Raw genomic sequence first — 21,808 nt, forward strand, 5'->3', positions numbered from 1 at the left:
TCCTCGAAACAGTCTATTCATTTGGAGTTCAGGTGTCATACTCTCTTGATTTTCCCTTGTGTTGATGCCTACTTCTTAGTCTGTGGACTGTTCTCTACCTACACTTCTCCCTTGATGATCTCATCCAGTGTCATGGATTTAAATACCATCTCTATGCTGATGATTTTGAAAGTTCTGTCTCCAGACATCTGCCCTGAACTCCATAGTGGTACTTCCATCTTAGAAGCAGTATAGCATAGGGGTCAAGGACACAGGCTGGGGATCTGGATTAATTGTATTTAATCCTGGCTCAGCCACTTATTAGCTTTGTGACCTTGGGAGAGGTTCTTAACCATTCTGTACCTCAGCTTCCCCACTTATAAAAAAAGGATAATACTAATTCCAGCTTCACGTGATTGTTGTGAAGATTAAATGAGTAAATATAAGCAAAGTGTACAGAATAGCCTGTCATATGGATGTGTCAGTATCATCATCATCATTCAGCATTTCACACTAACGTGTCACAGACCAAATTCCGAAACGCTCTCCCACATTACTCTTCCCTAGTCTTTCCCATCCCAGGCCATGTGCTTTAGCCACAAATCCTGGATCTGATCTTGACTCCTCTCTTTCTCTTTTACCCTGTATCCATCCCATCAACAGTTCCTGTCTCACTACCCTCCACCACTACTGCCGTGGTCCAAGCCATCTTCTCCGCTCACCTGAATCATTGCATTAATGTTCTACACAATCTGCTTTCATTATTGTCACCCTGCCATCTGTTCTCAGGATATCAGTCGGAGTGATCTTTTTAAGACAGAGGTCTGATTGTGTTGCTCCACTGCCCTAGATCCTCCAGTAGCTTCCTGACCTACTCAGGGTAAAAACCAGTCTTTTAGGCCTAGCAGGCCATTATACATGCATTATCTCTGTCCCTTTTCCTATCTTCTCCTATTCTTGCTTCCTGTGTTCCAGCCACACTAGCCTCCTTGCTGTTCCCTGAGCATACCAGGTATGCTTCCACCTCAGGACCTTTGCACTTACTGTAACCTCTAATCTGGAACACACATCATCCAGATATATGCATGGCTCACTTCCTCATCTCTTCCCATTTGTTCAAAAGCCCCATTTTCACTGAGGCAGTCACTGAGAGAACCTTATTTTAAATTTCAAATACCACCCTCCTCCATATACAAACACTCACTATTCCCCTTCCTAGCTCTATTTTCCTCTGATAGGGGTAATCACCATTTGTCATAGCATACATTTTACTTATTTTTTTTTTTTATCTCTTCCTCGCTAAAACATAAACATTTTGTGGACAGAGATCTTCACCTAATTTTGTTCACTGCTGAATCTTCAATGCCTAGAATAATTTGTGGTCCGTAGTAGCTGCTCCAAAATGTCTGAGTTAGTGAATGACAAATGCAGTGCTTTCAAGTTCACCATGTAGTGGGAAAAACCAGACAGGTAAAAAAAGGTAGTTAACAAATTGTGTAACAATAATAGGTACTACTGGAGCAGAGAGGGACAGTGAATGTTGGAGATTGTGATTAAGGCTTCTGAGAGGAGATGATACCTGAGGCTGAGACTTAAAACTATGACTTCCAGTTAAACTTAGAGGAAAAAGGCATAGAAGGAACAGCATTAACAGGGCCACTGGGGCGACAGAGAACCTGCTCCAACTCATTCACTTATTCAACCTAGGGATATACAGAAGGAGACAGAAGATAAGACCCAAGTTTATGGTATGGATGAAAGATGGTGGGGAAATCATTCACTGTGAGAAGAGGTATGATGAATTTGGTTTTGGACAGGTTGAATTTGAGGTCCCTGTGGAATTTTCACTCTTTCTCTTATATGCATTTGAAACTTAATATGAACTTAATGAACTTAATATGAACTTAAATGAACTTAATGTTAGAATAATTTCTGTTCTAGGTTCCCTCCTCCTCTCAATTAAAAGTGATTTGTAAACTAGAAGAGCTAAGTAGCCTCCCAAAATCTCGCCTTTGTTGTTTGGTTCATGACGTGCTATTATCCTTATTTTCTCGAAAGCCTTTAAAGGCCCTTCTCACTTAAGAAAGTGCAGGTTAAAAGTTACTGTACTTTTAAGGAAGCAGCTATTGGAGATAGTACCAGTCTCACATCCTGCAGAAAGTTGTGTTTCTCTGAGGTACATACTGTATCTTGGAATTATAAGACAAAATTTGTTCATTACACAGTTCTATTCAGAAATTCAAATGTCATCAAATGATAGATTTGAAGGCCCTCTCAGATTAAAAAAGAAGAAGAAGCCAAGTTTCCTGTTAAGGAAGTCTCTCATTCACTCATTACAAGACACACCGTGTCATGGTTGCCTACTAATATATCATTATTACTCCATAATGACTGGGTTATCTCTGTGTGTAGGTGTGACAGAAAGACTGACCAGAGATTCTTTACATATTGGGTACCCTTGAAGACCTCTTTGGTGTGTAGCAGAAAGAGCTTTGCACAATAGAATGGCAAATCACCGTTGCTCAGAAAGAGTGACTTGCTCTACCCTTCCTGCCCAAATTTGTCTGTTTGCTGCTGTTGATTCTTAACATTTCATAGCTATGCCAAGTTATGCTTCTGTGTGTCTTTAGCATTTCTTTGCTTTGGCTTACATAACACCTTTTTGCTCTTGTCTATCATATGCCCAGCACAATTGTCTTGCCTACAAATATCACTTCTATTTATGTTGATTAATTGTGTGTTCTTATCTCACTGGTGGCCTTGGGAATCATAGAACTTTAGAGTTGGACTGCGCCTGAGTTCGGGTCTCAGTTTCAAATAATAGGATATAAGCACATTTGTTCAAAAAAAGAAAAGAAATAGAATTCAGGGACAATTCCAAACAGTTCTAGTATTTCAGTATAATGAATTGTCTTTCCAAAACAGGTTTAATCACTTTCCAGGGATTATGATGATTTATATCAGAGGTCATCAAGCTATGGCCCACTACCTATTTTTATAAATAAAGTTGTATTGGAACAAATCCATGTCCATTTGTTTACATATTGTCTATGGCTGCTTTTGTGCAGCAGGGCAGAGTTGGGTAGTTGTGACATAGACTGTATGGCCTGCGAAGCCCTAAATATTTGATATCTGGTCCTTCACAGAAAAAGTTTTCCAATCCATGATTTAAACAGTTTAGAAACATACTTCTCCAACTGGAAATCCGAAGTACTTCCCCTGATAACAATATGTAAAACAAGAGTGACTATGAGGATCTGTCAGCATACTGAGAACACTACCAACTTGTGATCTCCATCCATTTAAAAAAATTTTTAAGTGGTGTCTACTAAAAAAACAAAAAACAAAACAAACAAAAAAAACCCTGGAGATTAATAGGTAGGTAGATGGCAGTTCTTTATTGTAATTAGTTATTTCATTGCCTTTTATTGTGAGTAGCTTTTATATTTAGGGGAAATGATCTTAGTGTACTGAGTTTGTTTAGTTACTATCTCCATGTCATTTTTGCAGCCTTTTTGTCTTTCTTCACTGGTATTTTCACGTTAAGATTACCTGTGCATTCTCTTACTTGCAGTACAAGTTTACTGATTTAATAATTTGTAATAGACCCATTTCCTGCTATCGTTTTCTCCAGTGTCAGAGTCTGCTTAATTTCTGTATTGGTTTATATCTACCCAAAATAAAAGGTGTTTAAGGGAAATGTTAGTTTTAAAATTTTAACATGGATGTTTAGAGAGTTGAGTGGTTACTTGAAAATTATACTTACATTTGACATTTTTCACTCATAGGGTAGCTTGATCCTTCTCAGTTTAAATTCTAAGTTACTGAAGTTCTGTTCACGTTAGACCCATTTTCTTTCCTTGAAGAATAAGCAGTTTTCTCTTTGTTGTAAAACTATTTTTCATGCATTAACACTATTCATTGTGAATTCTACCTATAACCTTGAAATTATTATTAAAATAGAAAGTGTTGGAACCGTGGTGATGAAATAATTCTTACTGTCTCACATATACGTTACCCCTACCACGTTTTTATTAGTGTCTGAAGTATTATGTAGTCTTTTTTTTTTTAAGGGGTGTTTGTGTCACTAAGATGTATGTATATTCTATCATATAATAACGCATATATGTGGAATCTAGAAAAATGGTATAGATGATCTTATTTGCAAAGCAGAAATAGAGACATAGACGTAGAGAACAAATGTATGGGTACCAAGGGGGAAAGGGGTGAGGAGGGAGGAATTGGGAGACTGGGGTTGACACATATACATTATTGATACTATGTAGAAAATAGACAACTGATGGGAACATACTGTATAACATAGGGAGCTCTACCTGATGCACTGTGGTGACCTAAGGGAAGTCCAGAAGGGAGGGCATATCTGCATGTGTGTGGCTGATTCATCTTGTTGTGCAGTGGAGGCTAACGCAACATTGTAAAGCAACCATACTCCAATAAAAATTAATTTTAAAAAATTTTTTTAAAGTTTTTAAAGATGTATGTATATTCTACATTTTATACTTACTCTGGGTTATCTCTTTTTTTAGTCCTGTGGCTAGCTAACTTTGGCCTTATCTCCTGAGGTATTGGCTTAAGTAGATAGTTTTAGGGCAAACAAAAGGAAAACTTTCATCTTCTATGACTTTTATCATTTTCTAAAAAGTGTTTAGGAATCTTAGTTTGTATTATCAGAATGAAAGACACTAAAGTTTACAGATAGTTCAGAAGCATTACTACTTTAGAATTTGTGAGAGGAAGTCCGGACTTAATTTCAGCTGCAGGTGTCTTTGAGTGTTAATATCTCAATACCTGACTGAAGTAATTGTAATGTGGCAAACTATACTGACATCCAAGAACTGGCACTCAAATGTATGAACAAATGGAAGAATTCATATTATCTGTTTTCTTTCCCTATTTAGAGAAATCAGATGCTGTGAAATATAAATACAATGCTTCACTGATATATTAGTACAACACTATAAAAATTAATATAAAGACATACCTCAAAAAGCAGAGATATTTTCATAATAGTCTAATAGGGCCAATAAAATATTTCCCTGTATATGATAAGGAAACTAAATGGGGAACAGTCCTATTCTAAAATGACCTTTTATTTTTCCCACTGTTAGTCTCCCAACCTTGTAGTAGTTCTGTCTGTTGCCTCCGATGCTGAACACTGTAGGCTGCAGTTGCACAATGAGCATATTGATATAACTGCAAATTGAAATTTCTTACACAGGATTTTCAGTGCCTTTTGGCAGTCTTCTGTGTCACTGATTAGCTGTCTCCTATTTCCTACAGCAGATATTTAGCAAATTTATTCTTTCAACAAATATTTCTTAAACTCCTACACTGTACCAGGCATTGTTCTAAGCTCTGAAGTTATAGCAATGAACAATAAGGATGGAAAAAACCCTGCCATCATGGAGCTTACATCCGAGCAAAATACTAAATGCTACATAAGCGTTGGTTAAATATGGGCAGTTACAGTTGTTGATGGGGTGACTGTTGTCCCAGTTTGCCTGAACAGCCCCAGCTTAACACCTGTTTCTGGGTTTAATAGTGTCCCCTTTCACTTCCAAAGTGGTTCCAGTTTGGACAGTAAATTATATGGCCACCGTAGTTCTAAACCTTTTACATCTATTTATTTATTGAATCCTCATAATAACCCCATGAGTTATGTGCCATTATTAATATCATTATGCAGATGTGGAAACTGAAGCATAGAGAGGTTAAGTCATTTGCCCTTGGTCATACTAGTAAGTGGCAGAACCAGAATTCAAACCCAGACAACAGCCTGGCTCCAGAGTTTGTGCTGAGTCACTATACTGTACCACCCCAATACTGCTATGGTAAATCTGCTTTCTTATTCTGCCTGTCTACCTTCTTCTCCCTAGCAAAGTAAATCAGGTAATCTCATCTCCTTGACAGATGAATTTGTGGCTCTTTGGAGTGAACTTCCTCAACTTGTCACTCACTCCTTTACAAATCTGTCTTCATTTTTACTTGGCTTCACTCCATCCCTCTATTTCAAGGAAGGGACATCCCTCTTCCCATCTAAAACTTGTATTCTAGCCTCATCCCATTTTGCCTCCTGGAGGACTTTGTTCTCTACATTACTCTTTTTGGGCCTTCAGTCTCCATCTTTCCACTGGCTTTTCCCATTCAGCATATAAGCATGATCTGTTGTTGTTGAAAGTGGGTGTTACTCCTTCAAGAAGCTTTATTGTTGGGAAAATTTTTTTTAAGTTTATTAATATAATGATGATAAATGAATACCAATTATTTATTACCCTCTTTAAATTCCAGGTACTGTATATATCTCTGATCCTTTTACCAACCCTACAGATACTTTACAGATGAAGAAATGGAAGCTCAGAGGACTCCATAACTTGCTTAGCTTATGGATAGTGGCATTGAATTCAGACTTGTATTTGTCTTACTCCAAAATCCATTCTATTTCTAGTATATCATGTTAGTTTACCACAATTCTGAAAGGACGTCCCTTGATCCTCTGCTTGTCCTCCATTGCCTTATAGCTCTTTTTGTAGAAAAGCTTTTTTAAAGAGAGTATTTAACATGTGTAGACTCCTCTTGCCTTTCATTTACTTCTCAACCCATTCTAGTCTGACTTCCACCTTTTTATTAGTCAGATCCTCCAAAGAAACAAAACCACCGTCTATCTCTCTCTTTCTCTCTGTCTCTGTGGGTGTGTGTGTGTGTGTACACACAGAGGCCAGCAGGCTGGAAATTCAGGCAGAGTTTCTGTTACAGACTTGAAGCAGAATTTCTTCTCAGGGAAACCTCAGTTTTTAACCCTTAAGGCCTTCAACTGATTGGATGAGGCCCATCCGTATTATCAAGGGTAATCTCCTTTACCTAAGGTTAGTTGATTGTAAATGTTAATCATATCTGCAGAATACCTTTATAACAACATGTAGACCAGTGTTTGATCAAACAACTGGGCAACCATAGACTAGCCAGTATGACACATAAAAATAACCACCACAACCTCTATCACTCTGTGGTGTCTTACTCATTGCTAAATCCAGTGGACATTTTTCACATCTTTCCTTAACTTGGTCACTTTGCAACATTTGACATTTTGGACCACCTGTTACTTCTCGAAACCCCTCTCCCTTAGTTTCAATGACCCTAATCTCTTTTCATTCTCCTGTCCCTCTGGCTATTCCTTTTCTGATATTTCATTACTTGTCTCCCAATTCCTTAATTATTAATGTTCTCTCCTGTCCTTGGCCCTCTTATTACTCCCGCAATTGATGTCTCCCCAAACGAAAATTCCATCTTAGAATTCTCTACTGAGCTTCAGACCTGTATATCCAATTGCTTGGATGTTGCACAGACATCTCAAACTTTGCTTGTCTAAAACTGAAATCCTATTCTCCCACTCTCCAACTTGCTTCTGCATCTCTTCTTTCTCTATCTTAGTTTGTGGTACCGTCTCCACCCAGTTAGTTTACCAAGCCAGGAACCAGAGAGGAGTCTTCAGCATCTCTCTTACATTTACCATTTAAGACTTTCTCATCTCCATTCCTATCTCAACCAAGAGAGCTCAACCCTCATTTTCTCTCACCTAGAATCTCGTTGTGGTATTTCTACCTCCCATCAGTCTCTTTCCAACCCCTCTACACTGCTGCCAAAGTGATATTTTAAAAATGCAAATCTGTTTATTCGTGTTTCAGATTCTTTCAGTAGCTCCTAATTGCCCACAGAATGAAGATAGAATTCTTTAGCAGGCACGCAGTCCTCCATGGCTAGGCCTTTCTGCTCTTTATATTCCACTGCGCCTCGCTCACCCATCCTACTTCAGGCCCCACTGAAATATTTATAGAGCCCAGATTTGCTGTATTGTTGGCTTCCACGTCCTATTCTGCTGTTTCTTCTGCCTGGAATGTCCGCTACCTCTATTACTTCCCTGCCTTCCTACTCCCACCTGGGGCATCTAGAAAAATTATTTTAGTACCCAGTTCAATCTTTGGTTTGGAATAACCTTCCCCCAATTCCACAAATAGATTTGACCATACCTCCTTTCTGACATTGTTACAAACTTTTCAACTCTACTGTAGCACTTATTACTGTATTATTTATTTTTTGTCTATCTGTCACCTTTCAATGGACTGTGTGAACTCTTCGAGTATTTCTACTGCCTGGCATATAATAGGCTCTCATCAGATTTGTCATGGTGGTGGGAACGGAGCCCAGAGTGGACTATACAGTTCACCTAAATAAGGCCATGCCTTATTGAGGAGTGCTGGGCTTGGACATGTATAGTGAGGAATGGTAGACATTTCTTTATCTTCCTTTGTTCCTTCTAGAGGCTGCTGTTCCAACCTTTAGTACCAGATTCCTTTTGATCTATACTTTTTATGATGTTCTGATACCTATTCTCAGCCTTCACTTTGCTTTTGTTTTATTTTGCTTGTATCTTTGGAGCAGTTAAAAAGAAAGGAAGCTATTTAAATTACTATTACAAATTCCCACTGTCCCATTTTCATTCCATCACAGGAGAAATCATACATCAGTTTGTTCTCATGTGATTCTTGTGTGCCAAAAGTCTTTTCTCAGCCAGTAAAAAGAATTCATGTTATAATGACTATTTTTCCAACAGTTTTTTAATTCTCCTATGTCCCCAAAATGTCTCCATGCATTTAATGTCAAATTAAAAACTAAACCAGTTCTGTGTTAATCCTGAGAGAAGAAATAATGGTTTTTAAAGATTGTTAAAAGAATAATGAAGCCTTCTTGGGTTTTTAATATGAAAATTTCAGGTGACCAAGGGTCCTGCTATACACATTGGGGCCAAAGGATAGTAGAATGGCCAGCATCTCAGTTTAGACTTATGTATTACTTTCTACTCTAAATGCACTTGTAGAAGCTACTTGTGGTGTAACTCCTTATGTATTTAATATTTATCTAACTCTTGGTTTTCGTGGTTGAGTTTTGAAATGAGTAAAGAATCTACTTATTCTTTGCCCTTTACAGAATGTGATATCTTGGTTTTTATTCCATCTCTCCCCCTTACCCTTTACTTAATTTTATCTTACTATTTTGCATTGTGTTTCTAAAATAATGGCTTTGGCTTGTTTTTTCTTGAATGTTTCTGCAGTTTGGTTTGAGTATCTAGCTTTGGCACCCTTCCTGAACTTGACTCCATCTGTACTTGTGACTTTTGGAAGGCAGAAGTCAGTGTTTTCTAGGGAGATGACTATTTTTTAATATTATATATGTGTGTGTCTCCCCCACCCCCTTCCTTTTTGGTTTCTCTTAAAAGACTGGAAAGAAAGCAGTTAAGGCAGTCCTGTGGGTATCGGCAGATGGACTCAGAGTTGTGGATGAAAAAACTAAGGTAAAACTTTCATAAGCTTAAATGTTACTGCTCATATGTTTTTTATCCCTATGATCAAATATAATGCCATTAAGCTGTTGTAGTCACTCTATATCCTTCCACTTTGTCCAAAGAATGATCTTTGGAGAGACTAGTTAATGTTCAGAAAAACCAATTTAGTTACTCATTTACCTTATGAAAAATAGAAGAGAATTCTCTCAACATTTTGGTCTACATGACACAGCATGTTTAGCCTAAGGCGTATTAGCATTTAATGTTAAGATCTGAGTTCTGTTTTTGTTCTGACACGTTAAAAAGGTTTACCCCCACAAATATGATGTGAAAAATGATGGACCTTTTATTGATATCACAGTTAAAAATTAAAAAAAAAAAAAGTTAATAGACCATATCTAAAATTTCTTCTTGTTCCTTAATAAAACACTATTTTTAGAAAGTGATATTTGAACTGATTAACCTACTATTTAACTGAAGACTCAATTTAAGTGAAATCTTAAGGACTAGTAAATTGCTCGTTTGGTTAACATTTATTTAGAATCCACACAATATCTCAAATGATACGTAGCACTTTGCATTTGAAAGAAAGTGATCCTACATGCCTAAATAAGAATAGACATAGACTCTGCCCTTAGAGAGCATAAGGTGTTACTTATATAAGTACATTTAATCATTAATTCGAACTTTCTAAGAGACCTATATCTGGAGAAATTTTAACAAGAAGGCAATTTTCAAAAAGAAAAAAGAAAAAAACCCTCAGGTGTCACTGGAAGGAGGAGAAAGTCTGGCAGGTAAAGAACAGTTTTCATGGGTAGCTTGCCTGATATATTGTAAGTGATTTAATTTAGCTACATTTTAGTTCTTTTCACTAAGGCTTTTCTTTTTTTTTTAAGTTCAAGAGAAGTGGTAGTCTTAAATGTACATTACAATTGGAAGTAACTGTCATTTTAATTAGCTTATTTTGTGTAGTTTTCATTAGTGCTTTGGGTGAAATTTGTTGTATGTGGAGGCTATATTTTTAATTGCTTTACACGATAGTTAGAAAGTGATGTTGCCCCCTAGTGGTTACTTATAACCTTGGAATTAATTAATTTACTTCTTCCCGCATTGAGTGATAATAGTAATTGATGACTTGTCATCCTGGGACACATCATGAGCAGAAAAGAAATTTTGCAATATGTATAACAAATGAAGGGCTCATATTTAGAATATATAAATGACTCCTACATATCAAAAGAAAAATGGCAGATAATCCAAAAGACTTGAATCACTTTGCTGAAGAGGAAATTCATAGTAATCAGGGTTATACAAAATAAAATTATAATGAGCCACCAGCATTGCAAAACTTTAAAGAATTGACTGGCAAGTTTGTGGAGCAATAGGAATTCTCATAGTTATGCTTTATAAAAGCCATTTTGTTTGCATGTTTTAGCACTTACAGCCCCCATCTCAGCATCTAGGGATTTTAGGCCACTGGAATATCACACAGAAGAGCCAAAGAGCATCAAGATTTTAAAAAACATTTTGTGCAATGTTTATACTATGTGTAGACGATGTCATTCAGCAAATATATAAACATAGAGAGTCATACTCAAATGATCAGTAAGTTAATAAATACATAGAGCTGTTCTGGAAATGATGTTATTTGAATGTAAGTTATTTGGAAATTGGATTAAATTTATTGATTTACATATATTGTAAAATTGAACATGGAATTTACCATCATAAAACTAGAATCAGCAGGCATATATTATATACATGAAGATGAAGTGAGGGAGGCATCTGCGGAAAGTGCCTCTTGGGATTTCTCCTAGGTCAAATTCTTAGTATTCAGACTTCTGGCTCAGATCCAGCTATTCTATAGCCTTGATGCATTAGATGTAGAGATTTTGTGTTGTGAAATGAACATCCTGTGTTTCTTCTGAGAAACTTGATTAACCTCATAAGTCCTCTATTCCTTTGTGTTTTCCTTTTTTCCAGGACCTCATAGTTGACCAGACAATAGAAAAAGTTTCTTTCTGTGCCCCGGATAGGAACTTTGATAGGGCCTTCTCTTACATATGTCGTGATGGCACAACTCGGCGCTGGATCTGTCACTGCTTCATGGCTGTCAAGGACACGGTGAGTCCAGTAGCATGGATTTCATCATGACTAGCCTCAGTCACCAAGCTCCTTCTGGGTTGGCTCAGCCCAACAGTTTCCACTACATTTTTAACAAGTACGTGCTGTTACAGCACTTGGAAGTGCCTAAACTAGCCTGCTTTCACTCCTTTTATTAAAGTATTCACACTCTTGGTATAACCCTACCACTCACAGAGCAAGATGATTGGCTGAGATCCAAGGTCATTAAAGGAAAGTAAAAGTTCTCTGGTGATGGTGGCTGCTAAACTTTCTTTGAAACTTTTCATTATTAGAACTATTTTCAAGATCCTTACATGCATTTGTTTGCTAATTCATCTGGGTAGAAGATATTGGCATGTGAAAGGCGCTTATAAATTCATTTACAAAGCGACTCTACCACAAGAACTGAGTGGGAGTATATTTTCAATTAAAAAAATAGAAATACTGGGCTTTCCTGGTGGCGCAGTGGTTGAGAATCTGCCTGCCAATGCAGGGGACACGGGTTCGAGCCCTGGTCTGGGAAGATCCCACATGCCGCGGAGCAGCTAGGCCCGTGAGCCACAGTTACTGAGCCTGCGCGTCTGGAGCCTGTGCTCTGCAACAAGAGAGGCTGCGATAGTGAGAGGCCCGCACACCGCGATGAAGAGTGGCCCCCACTTGCCGCACCTGGAGAAAGCCCTTGCACAGAAATGAAGACCCAACACAGCCATAAATAAATAAACAAATAAATTAAAATTTAAAGAAAAAAAAAAACAAAGTAAAAGAAAAAAAAATAGAAATACTAAATTATGGTACAGTGAACTATTCTAGAAATTGTTACATAGTAGAAATTTTAGTTTTGTTTAAAAGTAGAGAATAGGGACTTCCCTGGTGGCGCAGTGGTTAAGAATCCTCCTGCCAATGCAGGGGACACGGGTTCAAGCCCTGGTCCAGGAAGATCCCACATGCCACGGAGCAGCTAAGCCCGTGCGCCACAACTACTGAGCCCACGTGCCTAGAGCCCGTGCTCTGCAACAAGAGAAGCCGCCACAATGAGAAGCCTGTGCACTTCCACGAAGAGTGGCCCCCGCTTGCCACAACTAGAAAAAGCCTGTGTGCAGCAACGAAGACCCAATGCAGCCAAAAATAAATAAACTAAAATAAATTAATTAAAAAAAAATAAAAATAGGGAATAATCGAATCTATCATTCTTCATATAAATTACCCAAAATTCTGATATGAAAGACAAGTCTCTTAGACGATGATGATCTTAATTATAATATAGCATTGAGTGTGTAATTTCTGAGTTTTTAAACGTCCAGACAGAATAAGGCAGTTGTAGCCATTCATGACTACAACTTGGTGAACTCTTGCTAAGGTTTAACCTGAAGGGAAGTGGTGGCCGTACTCTAATATTGACCAAAAACTTTTTTTTTTTTAATTAATTTATTTATTTTGTTTATGGCTGTGTTGGGTCTTCGTTTCTGTGTGAGGGCTTTCTCTAGTTGTGGCAAGCGGGGGCCACTCTTTATCGCGGTGCGCGGGCCTCTCACTATCGCGGCCTCTCTTGTTGCAGAGCACAGGCTCAGTAATTGTGGCTCACGGGCCCAGTTGCTCCGCGGCATGTGGGATCTTCCCAGACCAGGGCTCGAACTCGTGTCCCCTGCATTGGCAGGCAGATTCTCAACCACTGCGCCACCAGGGAAGCCCCCGACCAAAAGCTTTTTAAAAAGCAGTTGTATAAACAAATATTAGGAGCTCAAGCTCTGAATCAGATATGGGTTCTGTTCCTCTTTCTGGTTCTTACTAGCTGTGGGATTTGGGGCAGGTTATTTAACATTTTCTAAGTCTTAGTATCCACTTCTATAAGATGGAGATAACAGTTGTGGGGACTAAATTTGGTAACAAGTATAAACACTCATAGCATAGCGTCTGGCCCATGGTAGCTGCTCCACTTCAAGAACTTCTGCCATAAGGCCTAGCCGAAATAATAAGTTTCCTTGGCCTATAGTTCTGTCCTTGTAATAGAGCTGTGTTCAAATGCACACAGGTTCTAAAATTCTTGCGGTCCTCTCTCCTATTTCACCCTTCAATGCCTACCCTTGTATCATCCTACTAAGAAGTTAGATGGAAACTCATGCAGATTCATAAAGAGTGAGTCTGTCAGTCTTTAAATAGGCAGTCATGTGAGATCTTACACTTTACAGTCATGTGAAATCTTAGGGACAAAAGCATTTCAGACATTTACCTCTCCTTATGATATCTGATATTGGCATATAAAATGCAGTGAAATTGGGCTTCCCTGGTGGCGCAGTGGTTGAGAATCTGCCTGCTAATGCAGGGGACACGGGTTCGAGCCCTGGTCTGGGAGGATCCCACATGCCAAGGAGCAACTGGTCCCGTGAGCCACAACTGCTGAGCCTGCGCATCTGGAGCTTGTGCTCCGCAACAAGAGAGGCCGCGATAGTGAGAGGCCCGCGCACCGCGATGAAGAGTGGCCCCCGCTTGCCGCAACTAGAGAAAGCCCTTGCACAGAAACGAAGACCCAACACAGCCAAAAATAAATAAATAAATAAATAAATAATAAAAATAAAGGAATTCCTTTAAAAAAAAAAAATGCAGTGAAATTACTTACTCAGAGCGATATGTAGGAGCAGCTGCTTACATGGTATGATTTTGGAAACTCCACAAAGGTTTCCCTGTTCTCAGATATCTCTTCTCGCTGTTAAAGACGCCAACAGTTATTATATCATCCCTAACTTTTTTATTCCACAATTAGGGATATAGTTTAAAATACAGATAACCCTGGTAAAAAATAACCCACCGAATTTGTTAAATTTACTCTAGGTAATCCAGTGGATCTTTAAAACAATATTTAGTTTACATAAGCCTTCCTCTCCTCCCACACACAAAAAATTCAGGTTTATCTGTTTAATTCCTTTATAAGTAGAAAATGTGGGTGAAAACATGCTTTTACTCTTTCCTGTGTGTGGTTGGGAGGTAGAGTTGGGGTTTGAGAGAGCTGGAAGATAGGGAAGTTATGGGAGAGAGCCTACAAGCACTGAGGGCCCAGATGGGGTGGGGGAGGAGCATTCAGAAGGGGAGACTGAGAAAGCTAAGCTTTCCTCTGCCTGATTGCTTCTCATCGCTGCAGTTGTGTTTATTTATCTGAAGTTTTAAGTTTGCGCCTTTTTTTCCTAGACATGTTGATAGTATATTTAAGCTCTGAAATTTGCCCTGCCTTTCCAGTGGTTTCTTAGAAATGCTTGGTAAATATTCCTACTATTCCCCTAAATGGCAAATAGAGGTTTGTGTGTCAAGACTTAGGGCTTGGAACCTTGAGCAGTGTCTTCTAAGCTGGTGACCAGAGTTAACGTGAGCGACAGAGGGACCTGACTAATAAGGAAGTGTTGGTGGCTGCTCAGAAAGCACCGCTTACCGATGGTCGCTTTACCCAGTGCCTACTACAGTAAAGGATCATAAGCATTACCTAAGGTAGTAATTCATTTAGATTAATTTGGCATATTAATATACTAAAATCTAATTTTAAGCTGGAGTTCCTAACATTTTGCCTGTGTGGAAACAGACTTATTTTGTGGTCCAAGCTAATGTGTAATTTTTGACACCATAACTCTAAAAAAGTTTTTTAAACCTTCTGTTACATACAGGGTGAAAGGCTGAGCCACGCAGTGGGCTGTGCTTTTGCAGCCTGTTTAGAACGTAAGCAGAAGCGGGAGAAGGAATGTGGAGTGACTGCTACTTTCGATGCCAGTCGGACCACTTTCACAAGAGAAGGATCATTCCGTGTCACGACAGCCACTGAGCAAGCAGAAAGAGAGGAGATTATGAAACAAATCCAAGATGCTAAGAAAGGTACAATCTGTTCTACTGCAATGTGTGTTTATTTAAACAGTTTTTCCCAACAGGTTAATATTTGGAAGCTATCAGGGGCAAGCTTTTCACAGTCAAAGAGAACTCTTAGCAATATATGAAGACCTTAAAACAAAGCTAAAAATTTAAACAGAGTCCTTTCCTTTAGAGTGGCTTGTTTAGTGGCTTCAAAGTGTTTACTCTTCCCATTATGTTAAACTACCGGGGAAGCTGAGAGTGCAGTTGAAGAAGCTGCAAAGATATTCAAAAGCAAAATTGGGAAAACCTGCGTCCTCAAACAGATTTTTAAATTCTGATGCATCTGATCTCTGTGAGAAGCAAATGCTATCAGGGACCTACATTTTAAAGGAAGAAGTACAAGTCCCAGGTTTAGGCTGCAGAGGACCCACTGATGGTGATGCTGGGTGTAAATGCAGGCAGAAATTTCTCAGTGATACTCTTATTAGATTATTCCTGTTGTTTTAGTGCTTTTGTGAAAGAAGTCCACAGATTTTGAGACGCTGGCCCTCCTTTTTTCCATAGCCCCATTAATTTTAGTGTGTGGTTTTGCAGAATGTGTTTTTTTTTCAGGTACCCATAGCAGCATAGCAGAAATGCCTGTACAAGCATTCAGGTCACTCAGGAGGCTGTTGTCTAAAGTTGAGTCAAGTGTATTTTAGAACTGAGTGATAGGGCTTAGGGAAAATGCTTTGCATTCTTGTGTATAACTAGGGCTGAAACCAACAAGGAATATTTTGGAATTAAACAGTTCGGTTTAAATATATATTAATATAATTTTGCTAATTTTTTACTATATTCTTTCAATTCTAAACCAGCCACTTTAGGTAACTTCATTAATACTGACCCAAACAGCTCTAACTTTTAAGCCAAAAAATGGATACATATTTTTATTTGAAATTAAATTTTTGATTGTGATGTTTTTTTCATTTCTTATAAACATTTGTGCCAGGATACCAAAGAATAAAAAAACACCATGCTATTTTAATTAGAAAATGTAGTATGTATACCTGTTATTTAGTATGCTTCAGTGATTTTCAGACTGGATGCATGTTCTTTAATACCACCAAAGAATACTTTTTGATACACACAGCAACTGCCAAAATGGTTGAGTCCTAGCATCTACAGAGGATTGTGAGGGGAGGGGAGTAGAGATTTACCACAATCAGAATGGGACACAGTGGATACAGTGGAAACAGTCTTGTATTTATGTTTACTCCAATTTAAAATTTTACTTCTGTATGCTTTTATTCAAATGAGCCACAAATGCCTAATGTCCATGTCTGCTTTATGACATTCTTTAACATCTAATCAAACTTATGCTTATTTAGACCTTTCTGACTCTGCCACTCCTAAATCCTCTCCCTCAAACAAAAAAGCAAACAAACATTGAAAACTGTGAACCATCATTCTTTAAAGGACCTTATGCTAGGAGTTCATAGGTAGTTTTGTTTTGTTTTGTTTAATCTTGTTCAAAGTCTTAATCACTGCATGGGAATAAAAGATCTAATATTTGTGTCTTAGTAGATATACCATGTGACATGTAGTAGATTACTAAACGTTTTATTTGTCTGAAAAATAGGAGATCTGAGCCCTGCTTCTAACCTGTCTTTTAAGAGACATGGTGAAGGAGATGGGTAAAAAGACCTAGAAGAGTTTTTGAGTTCCTCAGCGGTATAAGCTCAAATTATTTGAAGACATTGCTAAGGTCCTCTTTCTCTTGACTTTCTTGAGCTGAAACAGATAAGACAGTTGTTGGTTCATCAGTGGCCCCTGGCAACACTGCCCCATCCCCATCCTCTCCCACCTCTCCCACTTCGGATGCTACTGCCTCTCTGGAGATGAACAATCCTCACGCCATCCCACGCCGGCACGCACCAATTGAACAACTTGCTCGCCAAGGCTCTTTCCGAGGATTTCCTGCTCTTAGCCAGAAGATGTCACCCTTTAAACGCCAACTATCCCTGCGCATCAACGAGTTGCCTTCCACTATGCAGAGGAAGACTGATTTCCCCATAAAAAATGCAGGTAATGCAGCATCCACCTAACTCACTGGGTGCTCTGGCACTGAAGCGTTACCATCACTTCCAGTGGAATCACTGATCCCATCAAACTAGCCCCCCCCTCTTTCTGAGGCTGGTTGGTGGTTACATATCTTGTATCATTTCCCATTGGAAGAAAATGGAGATTCATGGAGGGGGACGTGAGTCGTTCCTTTCTCTTCAACAAATAGGTAACAGAGCCATGATGGGAATTCCCAGCCTGAGCTACAAGGTTTGTGATTTGTCCTGATGAAAGTGTACCTGCTTCCAAACATCAAGGGTCTCAAGTTTCCATTCTTATTCTGCCATTTGGGACCCAGCAGGGAATTAATTTAAAAGGCTTTGGAAACACATCCAGTTAAATAGCATTACTGTCAGATGTACCAGAAGAAATGGATAAGTTCTCAATGTCCTTGTGGCTGGTTGGCTCCATAGGGAGGAAACTCTAAACGGGTCTCCTGTATAAATCTAGGATCTGTTGTTCATCAGAGACAGTGGGATTGCTCACACATATTCATTACCTTTCAGAACTGCCACACAGGCCTTTGTGTGGCCTGTGTACAGCTGAGCCAGCCCTGGTAGCTCTATCCTCATCATAAGATCCGGAGCTAAAGTGTCAGATCTGGTCAATGCTTTTATTGGGCACTATTTTACTTCATTCTGAGACATGTTGAGCTAGTGCTATAACAGAATCTGAGGAAGCTCTGTCTCAATAGGGCACTCCCACTGCTGGTGGTACAAAAGTACAGAGAGTTAAGTTCTTTGATGGATAAAACTCAGCCTAAAGAACAGTTAAACTAGATGATTACTGAGGGTCTTTCCACCTCTCAACTCCTGTAAAAACTGAAACTCCAGATGCTTCAAGTACCTCATTTTCAGTCTCCCGCTGGAGCAGATGGGAAACAAAAACGATTATTCTCTTTTCACAGTTGAGGAAACAGAGGTTCAGCACATATAATTAGCTTCCTCCGCGACACAGAAGTATCCCAGCGTCAATTTTTTTTGTTTTGTTTTGTTTATTTATTTTTGGCTGTGTTGGGTCTTCGTTGCTGCATGTGGGCTTTCTCTAGTTGTGGCGAGCGGGGGCTACTCTTCATTGAAGTGTGCAGGCTTCTCATTGTGGTGGCTTCTCTTGTGGCGGAGCACAGGCTCTAGGTGCATGGGCTTCAGTAGTTGTGGTACACTGGTTCAGTAGTTGTGGCTCAGGGACTCTAGAGCGCAGGTTCAGTAGTTGTGGCACACGGGCTTAGTTGCTCCATGGTATGTGGGATCTTCCCGGACCAGGGCTCGAACCCGTGTCCCCTGCGTTGGCAGGCGGATTCTTAACCACTGCGCCACCAGGGAAGCCCCCCCGAGTCAATATTAAGAGCAAAGCCTCTGGAGTCCTGGACGTCAGTTCACTTTTTCATGTTATCACAGCTCAGGTACTTGGTACTTTGGAGAAAAATGAGAGTGATGACATTGTCGTAGTTTATTACAGAGAAAAGGACTGAGCACCCACTGGTGCCCCTGACTTAAACCCATTTTTTGACAAGAGTCACTGGAGGGTTGCAGAACTTAGCTCAGACCACAGCCTTGGGACATGGTCGGAAGACAAACAGGTTGTAGATGTCTTCCAGAAAGATTTTACTGACTGAACATCTTGGCACAAAAAGAGAACAGCAGGTTCTCAACAGTGTCACACAGGAGAGGAAATAAGGAAATCTGAGGATTTGCAAGGGAGGAAGATAGACCTTAGTACAGGAATTGTTATCATTTTATACCTTCTCATGTGAAAAGCAAAGCCAGTGAATGGTGGTCAGGAAATTTTTTGAAGCTGCTTTTATATCCCCACCTGACAGTTGAGTCTTTTCCTTCCACAAATAAAAGATTCAGTGTAAAATGCCACCTTGTGTGATACTGTTCTGTTTCAGGATTGTTCCGTTTTTCTGTCTGGAGCCATCTTCTGTTTGTCTTGCAGTGCCAGAGGTAGAAGGGGAAGCGGAGAGTATCAGCTCCCTGTGCTCACAGATCACCAATGCCTTCAGCACACCCTCTGAGGATCCCTTTTCATCCGCCCCAATGACCAAACCAGTGTCGGTGGTGGCACCACAGTCTCCTGCCTTTCAAGGTTGGTGCCCACTTAGCCTGCTCACCTGTTCTCTTTGAAACTAGTACTTTTATGACACTGCTCACTAACTGTAAGTTGGCATTCTGAGCTTCCCAAGACCTGGTCATACCCACTAATTCCCTGTTTGATATTATCTCAGAATCGTTAAATTTCCCTGTTTGACAGTGTCTTTGTGCTTTGTTCCCCTTCCTGTTTCCTGAGATGTCTGCATTTGTCATTTTGCACGTACCTACCCATCTTTCATCCCATTCTATCAGGAGCATCTATAGTCCCAACCCACTGCTTTATTTGCTACTTAACTGTTAAGAGTCAGAGTATCCAGCCAGTTCTCCAGAAACAGCAGTCATCAGAGTTGGTTCTAGCCTTATGCTTTCTTTAGCACAGTGGTTCTCAACCTGGGGTGATTTTGACCCCTCAGGGAAAATTCGGTATCCATTATCTGGAGACATTTTTTGGGTTTCGCAATGTGGTAGCAGGTGCTTACTGTTGACATCCTGGTAGAGGCCAGGGATGGCAGTAAACATCCTTCAGTGTACACAGTAGCCACCCTCACAACAAAGAACAATCTGGCCCAAAATATCAGTGGTGCCAAGACTGGACTCATCTAGTCTCTACCCTGTCACAAGAGGCCCATAAAGAAAAAGGTACTTCTTTTGAGCTCTTCAGTTCATTTCATTTTCCATAACAAGTATCCTAAAATTAGCCTTTGTGGCATTGAAGAATTAGTAAAAGTTGTTGTTTTCAGAGATACTGAATTAATAGTTGGTATTGACTCAAAGGTCATCAAGGAGTCTATATAACTTAAATTACAGACTTTTAGAATTTGAGCTCCTGTAATTGATCTTTCTTCATTTCTTTTGGGAGAGAGCTCAGAAAAAGTTTTGTTGTGGAGACTTTTTTTGCCTGCTCTTATTGAAAAGCTACAGCATGCTTTTCCTCTAGGAGGGAGTCTCTTTTAAAAAAAAAACAAAAAACCTTAATAGTCATGTGCACCAAGTGGCTTTTCATTTCATCTAACAAATATTTATACTACCAATAATAATAGGCACAATTTATTGGGCACTTAGCACAGTGTCTGCCACATACATCATGGTAAGGACTCATGCATTTTTTTCATCTCATTTAATCCTCACAACAACCCTTTAAGGTAGGCATCACAGATAAGGAAAATGAGGCTCAGAGAGGTTAAGTAAATTGCCCAAATCACACAGCCAGGATTTAAACCCAGGTCTTTCTGAATATACTTCCTGTTACATTCCACTTACTCTGTGCCTATTTACAGGGCAGTGGGGGTGTACAAAACTGAATAGAATATAGTCCTTTCCCTGCCTTTAAGGGACTCTCAGTGTGTGGATAAGCTAGTCTTTTAGGCAAGCCCTGGGCAGATCATACCAATGCCATAAGCATAGTCGCTGAGTCCTAAAGAGGGACTGATTGGTGTAGGGCAGGAGAAGGTGCCTGCTTGTCTGTTCCATACGAAATATAGAGAGCTAGGCTAAGGAATAGAAAGTGATGGAATAGATGTCTGGAGTAAAGGAGCAAGGGTTAGGAGATTTTAATAAAGGGAGACAGGAAAGAATAGTAGGTGCCTTGAGATATCACAAACATTACTGAGGGGAAAAAAACCTTTAAAAAAGATGAAATTAATTCTGTAGCAAATTAAAAAATTATTAAGCATATGAAAACGTATGCCAAGTTTGATTTTTCTCATCTGTAATATGGGGGTTTTGAGAGAATTAATTGAGATGATGCACACTAAAGTACTATTAGCATAGTGCCTAGCACATAGTAAGGAATTATTGTATTTAACCATTGTTGTTATTGTTGGCATAATTTGATCTTTTGGAATAGTGGTAGGAGAAGAAAATACTTTTTATCATTATGCCAAAGGCTAAGCTGTATCTTAGAATAGTTAGATTTTTTCCTGCTTGTAATACAAAGCAGCTCAGTTCAACTTAATTTGAAATTGTTTTTCTAGTCTTCCTCTCTCTCCATACACTTATTTTCCTAAAAGAGTCATATAACTTTATCAGTACACCCATTTTAATTACAGCCTCTAATTCCCTCTTTGCCAAAAGGTTTGTGTATCCATTGCAAATGGCATGGTTATCCCAACACCTACTTTTCTGTCTTATCTGTTCCATCAGTATTGCACATTGGCCTGACTTACCCAGCTCCAAGGGGCTGCCTGTACACCCTGCATGAATTTAACTCCATTGGTGTTGTCTGCTCCCATTGTAGCTAATGGCACTGACTCAGCCTTCCATGTGCTTGCTGCTAAGCCAGCCCATACTGCTCTAGCACCCGTAGCAATGCCTGTGCGTGAAA

At 39.3% G+C, this 21,808-nt stretch overlaps 1 protein-coding gene and 1 long non-coding RNA gene across 13 annotated transcripts in view; one reads left to right on the top strand and one right to left on the bottom strand.

Moving 5' to 3' along the window:
• Positions 1–21,808, top strand: part of NUMB (NUMB endocytic adaptor protein) — a 181,897-nt gene that overhangs the window by 156,758 nt on the left and 3,331 nt on the right. For 6 of the 12 annotated variants that reach the window (XM_082451647.1, XM_082451655.1, XM_082451652.1 and 3 more), the window contains 6 exons: positions 9,272–9,346; positions 11,321–11,461; positions 15,109–15,313; positions 17,063–17,356; positions 19,331–19,480; positions 21,722–21,808. The exon at positions 21,722–21,808 is cut by the window's right edge and continues 60 nt beyond it. In XM_082451647.1, the coding sequence (XP_082307773.1) occupies positions 9,272–9,346; positions 11,321–11,461; positions 15,109–15,313; positions 17,063–17,356; positions 19,331–19,480; positions 21,722–21,808 (952 nt within the window). The remainder of the gene's footprint in view (positions 1–9,271; positions 9,347–11,320; positions 11,462–15,108; positions 15,314–17,062; positions 17,357–19,330; positions 19,481–21,721) is intronic. The other 6 variants (XM_082451656.1, XM_082451648.1, XM_082451649.1 and 3 more) reach the window with 4 other exon arrangements.
• LOC309655969 overlaps positions 50–21,808 on the bottom strand; it is a 26,395-nt gene continuing 4,636 nt past the window's right edge. The window contains exon 2 of the long non-coding RNA XR_014261087.1: positions 50–3,838. This is a non-coding gene — a long non-coding RNA (uncharacterized lncRNA). The remainder of the gene's footprint in view (positions 3,839–21,808) is intronic.

This window comes from Balaenoptera physalus, assembly GCF_965194825.1.
Source record: "Balaenoptera physalus genome assembly, chromosome: 2".
Taxonomy (NCBI): Eukaryota; Metazoa; Chordata; class Mammalia; order Artiodactyla; family Balaenopteridae; genus Balaenoptera; species Balaenoptera physalus.